We start from the raw sequence: 12031 nt of genomic DNA, 5'->3' as shown, positions 1-12031 counted from the left end.
GTGTTCTTCTCTACAGCATTTTCTCTACATCTCTACATCTGCATCATTTTTAGTGGTGTACAAGTGTGTTGTGTTACTTAGTGGTGCAGTGGTAGTGTTCACAGAATGTCATGCACATGTGTGCATTGGCATTGTGCACTATGTGTTATAACCACACAGAGGCCTCTTAGTTAAGAGTGAATAGAGCATGTCTGGACTGGTGGCAACCACAACAAATGTACACGATAGCAACCCCAGCCTAACGAACATTACATAAGGGGGAAGTAGCCTTGGCAAAGCCCTGGTTTATGTTAGCTGCCTGTAGGAATGTGTGAAATGTGGAATAGCTGGCCCTGGCTATTGCAATGGACTGATCAGGCAGAAGCATAACATGGAGGGGGAGGGGGGGGGGGGTTCAGACTGTATCTTTAAACACTTTAAAAACAGAAGAGTGAATGGACATTGTTAGGTGAACATAATTTAAAAATACCTTAATATAGGCCTTCAATTTAACAGGTTTGGAAATATTAGCAAGTGCCATGCATTTAATAGTCCAGGCTGTAAGTATAGATATTGAATTATACACTTTACTAAAGCTTACATTATAGTGTACAAAGACACTTGGTGTAGTGGCCATAAATGGGGCAAAGTTTATTGTTGTTTTTATGTAGCACCATTTCTGTAATCAGAGCTCCATGTCTAATGGCTATTCATAATGACAACTCATACTCCTAAACCTGACCTCCATTTGCCCTGCAATGCACTTACCTGAGGTAGCAGCAAGCACAGGAAACATGGAGTGAATGGTGAATGAATAGTGTAGAACTGTGTGATACAACGTTTCTTTTAGGGAACCACACTGGGCACCTAGTGCAGCCTGTGCCATTTCATGACCTCCGGCTGGCCAGCCAGTCCATCTGGGCCTTCCTCCCTTGTTCTGGGAAGTGGCCACAGTCTGACAGTCTGATCTGTTGGGCATAGGAGATCTTGAACAGTGATCCATAGTGTTACTCAGAGCAGGCTTGTCATGGTGGCTAATATGGGCCTGTGGTTGTATGAAGGGCAGTGGGGTGGTCACCTCTGTCGCAAGGCTCCGTGGTCATTTGGCTGACCAGACTGTGTGGTCATTTGAGGCACATTCAGCTGTCCCGACATCTCTATGATGGGCTTCGTGGATGACTTAAGGGTTTTTTCCTTTAGTCTGGACTCAGCATTTCAGAATGCTTGATGATGTTGACATTTTACACTTACAGCAAATCATTAAGCACTTTTACTTTTAGCACTTTTAGCAAAGCGATATACACCACAAGGTTAAGGTTATGGTTAGTACTTATATCAGTAAGTGTATTGTCAGTGAGTGAGATCCTTGGAATTTTGATGGGTATTAACTTTTTCCATACATGCTCATCAACATTGTTGTGATGTTGACTCTTTCCCAAAATGAGTTTTCTAACTAGATTATAACTTTGTGCTGTGTCACTGTCTCACTTATACTCTTATTGCCTTTATCTTAAGCTCATATGTTTCCTTTCTACTCTGGGCAGGGGTGGCTGCACTGCTGCAGATAAAATGCAACTATTTTTATGCGTCACTATTACAGTTAACCCCCTCCTTCAATATTTCAGGGTTGAAGGGTTCAACGCCCCCCCCCCCCTGCTTCTTACTCAGGAGCAGTCCTGCAGTCAGTGCCGCTTGCCAAATCTATTTCTATCCAGCCCCTCACTCTTTCGGCCACTCAATCACTCGCTCTAACACTTGCTCTCACAGTCACAGTCAGTCAGTCATACTCACTCTTTAGGTTTGTCTTTCTCTCCAATCCACATTGCTGCTATATAAGTGACCTGCAACTTGAGTAAGAGGTACCTACCCATGAGACACCCTGGTCATGCTATAGGCTACTCTATCACAGACGTCTTTGCCAGATAGAAATACGATCCCACAGTAAGGCAGTAGGAGTAACTTCATGTGACATTGGAAAACAATGGTAAAAAACGTACGCTCCCATAGTCCCAAGTGAGCAATGTAACCAAATATTGCAATTCATTCCATTTTTTATGTGTCATGTTGTTGCCTAGCTAAAGAGTGTGTTGTCTGAAATATTTGGCAAATGTTTGGCAGGAGGATCTTCTTTTTATGAACAGATAATTAAAAGTTTATGAATGATGTACACGTACAAAGTGATTTGTTGTTTGCAATCACAAGGTTTACCAGAAGAAGAAAAGTTCAGGGAGGTTCAAGGGAGGTCAGCTTGTCAGTTCTTAATTATGTCTTAATAATTGTTACAGTTTCAGAAGTCTTCTGCAGGGTTAAAGGGATAGTTGAATTGAAATGGGTGATTATAGAATCATGGAATATTTCTGGTTTGTGGTTTCTGAGCTGATTTGAGAGATAGAATCGCAGATGCCTCTGAGTCAGGCAGACAGCTTTCAGCAGCAAGTCTACCACAGGTAGAGCCACACCCACCACTAGAGACCTGCTGGCTGCTAACGGCAGAGGAAGGAAGGGAGAACAAGTCTCTGCTGATAGCTTTCATACCTCTCGCCGACACATACTCATTCACACGTTCACTCACACACACCACACACACACACACACATACACACACACACACACACACACACACACACACACACACCCACACAAACACACACACCGTACTGTGACTACACACAAAGAGTCTGTGTGGGGTTGGGGGGATGGGGGCCAGAGAGAGGAACAGTAAGCTCTAAAGAGACCTCCAGGCAGCCATCGAGAGTTAGGAACAGCACAAACAGGTAGAAAAGTAAACAACTGAGGTCAATGCAGACAAAAAACTCCGTTTTGAAAATCCACAATTAAGCAATTAATGTAATGTAATATAATGTAATATATCTGATCTTGGTCATTCTTGGTTGACAAAATCTAGAGCTAAAGAAAGACGCTCACACTCTCATTCAGACCACAGCTCAGACGAATAGACCTGCCCTCCTCCCTGTGTGCTGTGGCCTTGCCGTTCTGATCTGATCTCTTATACTGCACATGCCTCATGGTCCACATAGGGGCCGTCATAAGACCCACATTACTGTCCCAGCGCCGCAACCAACAATGGTTCCCATCTCACTGAATAGCAGGAACTCCTATTCCAGCATTGTGTGTCTGTGTGTGTGCGTGCGTGCGTGCGTGCGTGCGTGTGTGCGTGTGTATAAGTGAGAGACTCAGGCTGTGACTGTGTCAACATGGACGCTGTGGGCTGCCACTGTATATGAGTGCTGTTATAGGTCAGTGACTTGGTGTGTGTGTGTGTGTGTGTGTGCGCGTGTGTGTGTGTGTGTGTGTGTGTGTGTGTGTGTGTGTGTGTGTGCGCGCATGTGCGAGTGCGAGTGCACGTGCGCACGTCTGTGTGTTTTTAGGGTGTGTCTCTCTCAGTGCTCGTAAGCTGAGTATGTTCCTTTTGTCTGTATGTGCCGTCCAGCGTCGCCTGTGTCAAATCCCTAATTAGCGAGTGTTAATCTATTTACCAGCTCCGTGCATATGGGGACTGGCTGCTTAAATACAAAGCCTGGTGATCTGTAAATCAAACCGCCAACCCATGGAGTTCCTGTTATCATGTCATTTTCCTGAAACACTTTGTTGTGAAAGTGAGACAAAGGAGTGTCTCCTCTCCTGTCCTCTCCTCTCCTGTCCTGTCCTGTCCTGTCCTGTCCTGTCCTGTCCTGTCCTCTCCTCTCCTGTCCTGTCCTATCCTGCCCTGTCCTCTCCTTCTGTTGCCCTGGCCGGTATCCTCATGTAGAGGAGTGCCAATCCTCCTGACTCCTGCTCTATGTGGGTCAGTCGAGTAACCCAGAAGCCAAAACGAGCACGCACACTGAAGCACACACATACACACACACATACACACACACAACACACACACAACACACACACACATAACACAGACACACACAACACACACACACCCACACACACACATACACAACACACACAACACACACACACACATAACACAGACACACCCACACCCACACACACACACAACACACACACAACACAGACACACACAACACACAACACACACACACACACACACACACACACACACACACACACGCACACACACACACACACAGACACATAGGGCTGATCCTCCAGCTGTAATCCACATGTCTGGCAATGCCAGGGGCTTAAGTGTGTGTCATCAGGGAAATGTCGTTTTTGGGTTTTGTTTTGTATTTCTGTGCTGTGTTTCTTGAGGAGGAGGAATGTTGTAGAGTTGCGTGGGTGTCTCTAGGCGGCCCTTGTGTTGTGTAGCTAGGACTGTGATGTCATCATGGAGGTATGAGTACACGCCTATCACAAGCAAGAGGTTGCCCAGTGAGTTGTGTTAAGACAAAAAACCTGTCAACAGTTCAGGGACAGTAGATATTAGTACAGTTTTGCAAGGTCAAGGGTATTGCACTGAGCCTGTTGTCACTCTGTCCAATGCATTTCAGTTTTGTCAGCAACAACCTACTTGTCAAATGGTTAACTTCACATCACACATCGATACTTTCTCTTCCTAATGTGGTCCAATGAGAGGTTACACAGAATGTCTCATATTAGAGTTGGAAAATTATGTTTTTGAAAATGTGCTACTGCTGATGTCACTGAGTCTCTTCCATTGTTCAACTAATAATTGTCAATCTGTTGCATTGTCATTGCAGGCAACCAGACAAACTGAGGGTGGTTTGGACCAGACGAAATAGACGCATTTGCACAAAGGTAGAGTGAATCCAAATGTACCCCTCAACGTTTCAGGTTCCTGTGCTAGCCTGCAGCTGTCGCTTCAATAATAGCATTACATGTTAGGCCTGGATGTAATGACATGCATGTGACAATCATTTTCAGACCTGCTTTATCATGAGTTAACAGTAAGTTAATAACCACTTGCACTTTGCCTTGTAGATCCACTGCCTGTTATCTTAGATAGCATCTCTTAACAAGGGAAGCTACTCTTTGGTTTAAATTCAAAACACAAGATAGCATTAACATAGTCTTTAGTTGTAGCGAGTGTTTGGTATCAGGCAGTGGAGTGGTGTTTGTGTTTTGTTCAAGTGTGAAATCCCTTCAGACTGTTGAGAGGGTTCCTCTTCCACACAAAGGTGTGGAGTACACGGGGTCAAAGTTGTTATAGACCCGACTGCAAGAGTAACAGTCATTATTTGTAGGGTCTCTTAAGCAGAGGCGATTCTAGGGTATGTGGGGGCCCTAAGCAAAAATTCCTAGGGGGCCCTACCAACCAGTGTTCATCATCATTATGTTAGGCTATAAATAATCTCACACCAACGAAAATTTATGAAATAAAACCTTTTTTTTTTATTCAAATGTTCCAAACATGAAAAACCTTGTTTTTTTGACAATATAAATGTAAAGAATAAAAAAGTTAATAAATAACTAAAAATTACTTTAAAACTCCAATATAAACTTTGTACAAAATATAAAGTATAGAAATGAAATAGTTTTATTGGGATCCTATACCCAAAATTAGTAATTCCTTTCTCTTAATGATCCCCTTTCAATATTGTGAATAGTAAATGTGGGCATTACAACACTAGGCACTAGCACAGAGCCTGACTTATTCTAATCAATTCTTTGGATAAAGTCTATATTACTTTTATTCTTAAATAGGCTACTTGGTTGACCCATCTCCTGACAATGTTACAATGTTTATTGTTTGCCTACAAGAAGTATTAGCATGCAGAATGAAAAGCGAACTACAGGAGTTGGAGCTGGGAGAAAAATAGCTGGGCCTATAAAGAGGAATGGAAAGAAAATGTTGCGTTCACCCTACCTGGACTCACAAATGTAAAGCCTGTGTATCTGATAGGCAACAACGCTGTCGCTGTTTGAAAAGAATAGCCTATCATACCGCTCTACGAAACGCAGCGGCACCTTCAAGGTGGTCTATCTGCTCCAAGCAGAGGCACAAAAGCGCAACATTGAAGCGCTGGCCGAGGGAGGGAGTTTGTTAATGTTTATTATCTTCTGTCTGTGTCAGTTTAAGGACAATAAACGGTGCATCAAAGGATCAAATATTAGCAGCCAAAGAGAATCGTTGATAACAGAACAAGTGACGATGTAAAATTAAAAATCTTTGGCGGCACATGATTAATTTAAATGAATGATTTAAAAAATGAATGCGTGCTTGGTCCTTATCGCATTGGGATTAATACAAATGCAAACATAATGACCGTGGTAAAGTTGGTTTTATATTGGACGTTGGATATTCGACACATTCGAAAAATCTATTTAGCACTGACTATGAGGGTCGAGTTTGTGTCAAACCAACTTTAATGTGTTTGAACAAAGCCTGCCTATATTACACAAACCTTGACTTTTTGATCTACCCATTTCAAAACACATCTGTTGCACTCAGCTAACTGCCCACACAAAGCTTCTGTTTTTCCAAAACTTATTCTTTGATTTTATATATTTTTTTTACAATTGTAAAAAAACAAAAATGCTATAAATCTATTATGCGACTTCCACTTTCGACCTACCCATGTTAAAATTCTTGCTTGTCACACGGAAAACACGCTGAGACCATCTCGGGGCCCCCCAGCAGCTCGGGGCTCCAAGCAGTTGCTTGCCTTGCCTGTGGACAAGGTGCGCCTCTGCTCTTAAGCTTGAATTTCTTTAGAATGTAGTTGAGTGCTACTCAACAAAGAAAACACTTCTTCTTCACCTCATCTCTCCTAGTCTTTTGCACTGGCAAATTGAAAACTAGTGTGGTAGCAGGGGTTAAACACAGTTTTTCTTTCATTCTGTGTGCTCTTAAATTCAGTGTAGTAAAATTATCTGCATATAGATATTGCATTTTTAAATTGTTATTCCAACACCTTGTAGCCTACATGTTACCTGTTAAATTTAAATCGAGTAAATAAATGTATATTCACACAAGTCATGGGTTAAAGTGTAATTCAACCCACATAATATGCGGCATGCACACATTATAATTATGCAAATAGAAGCTTCAGATCCACTATCAAATCCCAAATCCACAAAGAAATGCTTTGCACGTATAACTCTGAAATATGCAAAGCAAGGCAGTCTTTCTTCTCACCAGTAGAATAAACAATATTCTAACCCCCCCCCTCCCACACACACACACAAACACACAATTATTATCTGAACTTCAACTAAAGTTAGTAGAATTGTCATCTTTTCGATTTAAATCAAACTCAGAGAAGAATCAGATATCTTCTCAATTACAAATAACTCACCATCCTGAAACACCAGCTGACTCAACTGTCAGAATTTAGCTTGATAGACAGTGAAACCCTTAAAAAAAAAAACAAAAAAACAATCCCAACTCTTCGCCATGTGGCTTGGACACTGCCTAGGCTACCAATTTTTTCAAATCAGTGTTTTACCTTGTAGCAGCAGATGTGCTTCAAATTGTACATGTATCACTGAAGTCTGGCACATTTTAAATGACAAACACCTTAATACAGATGCAAACAAAACATCAGTCTTAGTGGGAAGCTACACCAGGCGCGTTGCGTTGCGTTGCGTTCGTGTTGCGTCCGCGTTGCGTCCGCGTTGCGTCTGCTGCACCTGTAGCTGCAACTGTACCTTTCTCCAGTTCATCCAGCCATTCTCTGAGTCTGGCGGGAGTATAGTTCCATGTCAAATCTGCCTAGAAAATTGCCACATTTCATTTTCCATTAGTCTTATTACACTTTCTAACTTGAGAAGACACGAGTTTTAACTAGGAAAATTACCAGAAATCTTAGTCACTTTAAAGCGTGATGCTAGCAGGCGAGATGCTAATGGTCTTATCCGATTCAATGATCTATGTCAGGCTGGAGCTAAAAGTGGTATTGCCAGACTCAGAGAACGGCTGGATGAACTGGAGAAAGGTAAAACTCAACAATTTAACTCAAGGGGAGGTGGAAAATTAGTGTATTTCCCAAAAATGGTGGTGAATCCCTTTAAGATTTCAAAATATAATTTTATTATTTATTTTTTTATTTTAAATTTAATTCACCTAAGGGGAGTTTAGAAGAAATGTTTTAGATCTCAGTCAGAGCTGATGTATTTCTTGCGAGACAAGACTGGGTTGCCCCATGAAACAGGATACATTATACAAGTTTCCTCAATAAACCACTCTTGTCAAACCTATAAAAACAAAGGCACCATGGCAGCTAGCATAGACTCATTTAGCATCCTGATTGAAATGCTAACACAATGATGTATGGCAGTGGAATATGACATTGGAAACCCCTGTGACTAGCCCCTGAAATAAAGTGCTGTCACGCTGTGTCCTTCTAAACTAGATTAAAGGGTTTAATATATCTCTGTCCCGGCCTGCCCCTCCTCTCCTCTCCTCCCCTTCCAGTTGCATGGCTGGCAGCCTGGGATCAAGAACCCCTACCGGGGCATGGTGGTGTGGCAGGCACCCGAGAATGTGGACATTACGGTCACCCTCTTCAAGGTACTCCAAGGCACTGTCACACACTGTTGAGGCTCTTAAAAAAGGAAAATGAATGAAATGATATTGAAGAAATGCATGAATCCCTATTAATGTACATATATATATTTTCTTTTTTTGTGTATGAGCAAAAGTAAGTTAATGAAATGGCATTTATTTGATTGCATTGCTAAAGAAAGAACCACACACACACACACACACACACACACACACACACACACAGACACACACACACACACACACACACACAATGTGTATAAGTACTGAAAATCATATGCACCTGTTTCAGGACCCAAATGCAGATGAGTTTGAAGACAAGGACTGGACATTTATCATTGAAAATGTGAGTGAGTCTCCTCAGCTCTTCTGTTCCCTGCACCACTTTGCCAAAAATACTGTCCTCCTCCTTCCTCCACTGTCTTTTAAATTCTCGACAGACACCCACACATGCTCAGTAGTCCTCTCTCCCCCACAAGGATTACAAGTGGCCAGAGCCCCCTCAAAATCTCAGTAGGAAAGACACCAATAAAGTCATGGGCGTTGGGTCTTAAACAGCACAGTGCTGTGCTACCATTGGATGTTAAACAGCACAGTGCTACCATTGGATGTTTAACAGCACAGTGCTGTGCTACCATTGTGTATTCTGACTTGTCATTACAGCATGCATAGTCATGGGAAGTATGCCTTGGGACAGGTCACTTTTAGTCAAACACAACAGGGCACTTTTACATTGAGCTACATGCCGTAGCTTCAGTAGAGAGAAGTGAAGTAAAGTAAATGGGATTGAGCAGATGCTTTTATCGAAAGTGGCAGGGACTCCCAATGTTGGGTTTGGGTTTCAAAGCTGTGGCAACTGTTTAAGGCGGTGACACTTTATGAAGGGGGGCAGCAATGGACCATCTCTCAAGAATGTACATGTCAATGGACATGAATACAGTAGATGTCAAAATGAATGCTAATTATCACGCCCAATCATAAACTAGTGTCCTTCCCACTCCCAGGAGACTAAAGGGCACCGAAAGGTTCTGGCCTCCGTGGACGTAAACATGAAGCGGTACGCCAGCGCCACGCCTGCCCAGTACGAGCTCACCCTGAAACTGAAGCCCCTGTCGGTGAAGGTGGTGGAAGCCACGCTCAAGCTGACGCTCTCCTGCGTCTTCCTCAAGGAGGGCAAAGCAACGTGAGTACAACCTGAGATGTGACAAGAACACAAAAAAAAACATGGCGGATACAGTTACAGTTCACATAACCAAGTTCAGTTCAGTTTCATAACCACCAAGTAATGTAACCTCAGTGAACGTAGACCTCAGCCAGTCACAAAAAAGGAGTAAAAATAGGAAGAAGAATGATCTGCATTGGTACAGACCAAGATAATATATCAGCTAGTGGTACACCCAGGATGGATATTTATGTCAAAGATGAATGGACCCCATCTGCACAGAGCCCACCACTGCTACTGTACAGCCAGACTGCTGTCAAGTATTATGTCAAGAGTGTTTTTTACAAGTGCTTGGTTCTCAGCTACGGATGGTGGCAGTAGGCATACAGTACAGTGGTGCTGACCCTGCTTGTTCAAGATGGGACTCACAGACACTGTGATATAAGTCTGTAATATGAGAGGAGGCTGGGGAAGCCTTTTGACTTCTCTACTTACTGAACTGTAGGCTCACTTGTCTCAGCAATGAGTCTGACAAGTCACCACAATGAGTAAGGAGAGATGCATAAAACAAACTAATAAGAATGTATCAGTAACATAGAGGTAAATGTTCAGTTGTATAATTACAAACATGTTAGTGGTATAATATCAGCATTCACTAAGCATTCTCTTCATCAGGTAAACAGCGCTCATCAAAGTAAAGGTTTCTTTTGACATGGTACAAAGAAGCATAATTAATTGTTGCTCTGAATACTGGTCATGTTGTGTCTGAAAGTTTTTGCTGTCAACACATTTATCCACAATCTGGATTACACCTTTTTGCATTTTGTATAGTCTTGCACTGTTTTCATACATATTCCAAAATGTCCTAATCGATCGCTCTTCTTCTCCATCCATGTTTTTGTGCAAAACACCCACTTTTCCCTCCACCCTCCCATAAATGCATATATAGCCTTGCGATAGGCAGAATGCGGATGTGTGGATGTGCATATATAGACTTGCTATAGGCAGAATGTGCTTTCACTCATGTGCGGTTCTGTTTGCATATACGATGCTGTGTTTTAAGGCACATATAGAGATGAAATAATCAATTATTTATGCGTATTTGCTGATTTCCTCCATGCAGGGATGAAGACATGCAGAGTCTGGCCAGCCTCATGAGCCTGAAGCAGTCGGACATCGGTAACCTGGACGACTTCAGTGATGAGGAGGAGGACAAGAGAGCCAGCACAGGCTCCACCACCACCAGCCCTGCAACAGGTGGGGCACTTACTACATGTGTGGAAGTGTGCCATGTGTAAGGCAGTAGATTCATGTGCAGAGTAGATGAGTGTGTGTACAGTGTGTATGGCATATACACATGTGCACGCACAAACACACAGATGTGAGCATTCACATGCCGTAGACTACATATAGAACATGTAGAGTTACAGTGTAGTGTGCAGTGGACAATATGTAGATTGTACATACGTGTCTGCATTCACTCACACCCACACCCACACCCACACATGATACACACACACACACACACACACACTCACACACACACACACACACACACACACACACACACACACACACACACACACACACACACACACACACACACACACACACACACACACACACACACACACACACACACACACACACACACACTCCAGTACTCACAGCACACATTTACATAGTCTGATATGCATTTACACCTTCTATATGATGTCTAATTGATCTCATATTAACTCCCTTAGTGTGGTAAAATGTGGATGGATGGATGGATGGATGGATACTTTATTGATCCCCAAGGGATCTTGGCACTACTTGTGGTTTAGTGTTCAATACACAACTTCTATCTGAGAATTGTCAGGGGCATCAAAACATGCTGTTAGTGTTTCCGCTGCATAAGATGATGGATCATAAGATGATGGTTTAAATGAGATAGATATGCATTCTGAAGTTTATGGTTCTCACTCTGAGCCTCTGTTGACTTCCACTGGTCCTGCTTGGTTTCTCCTCTCCTCTCCTCTCCTCTCCCCTCCCCTCCCCTCCCCTCCCCTCCTCTCCTCTCCTCTCCTCTCCTCTCCTCTCCTCTCCCCTCCCCTCCCCTCCCCTCCCCTCCTCTCCTCTCCTCTCCTCTCCTCTCCCCTCCTCTCCTCTCCTCTCCTCTCCCCTCCCCTCCTCTCCTCTTCTCTCTCCTCCTCTCCTCACCTTCATTACCCTTTCCTCTTCCTCAGCACCCCCTCCTCCCTCAAGAAGAGTGCGAGACGCAGGCCCAACGCACACAGGTAAATACCTGCTACCCTCCTCACACCCACTACCTCTCCCCTCCCCTCCCCACCCCACCCCCACACACACACTTCCCCCTCCATATCCATCGCTCCATTCTCCAGACCCAAAAGCCATTGAGATAAAAGGGCGTATTAAAAGAGCACCAGTGGATGAAACATTCC

General features: G+C 43.2%; 1 protein-coding gene across 6 annotated transcripts in view; it reads left to right on the top strand.

Annotated features, from left to right (window-relative positions):
- Nucleotides 1–12031, top strand: part of ehbp1l1a (EH domain binding protein 1-like 1a) — a 46747-nt gene that overhangs the window by 3170 nt on the left and 31546 nt on the right. For 5 of the 6 annotated variants that reach the window (XM_076289452.1, XM_076289448.1, XM_076289449.1 and 2 more), the window contains exons 2-7: nt 4659–4716; nt 8336–8431; nt 8718–8771; nt 9430–9608; nt 10711–10844; nt 11816–11866. In XM_076289452.1, coding sequence (XP_076145567.1) covers nt 4659–4716; nt 8336–8431; nt 8718–8771; nt 9430–9608; nt 10711–10844; nt 11816–11866 — 572 coding nt within the window. The remainder of the gene's footprint in view (nt 1–4658; nt 4717–8335; nt 8432–8717; nt 8772–9429; nt 9609–10710; nt 10845–11815; nt 11867–12031) is intronic. The other variant, XM_076289447.1, reaches the window with a different exon arrangement.

The sequence above is a fragment of the Alosa pseudoharengus genome, unplaced genomic scaffold (genome assembly GCF_046254945.1).
Source record: "Alosa pseudoharengus isolate Yale_2024_CS ecotype anadromous, Long Island Sound unplaced genomic scaffold, YU_APseudo_1.1 YU_APseudo_1.1_scf_17, whole genome shotgun sequence".
NCBI classification, from domain to species: Eukaryota; Metazoa; Chordata; class Actinopteri; order Clupeiformes; family Clupeidae; genus Alosa; species Alosa pseudoharengus.
Note: the sequence above shows the minus strand (reverse complement) of the source record. Positions and strands in the feature narration are given on the sequence as shown.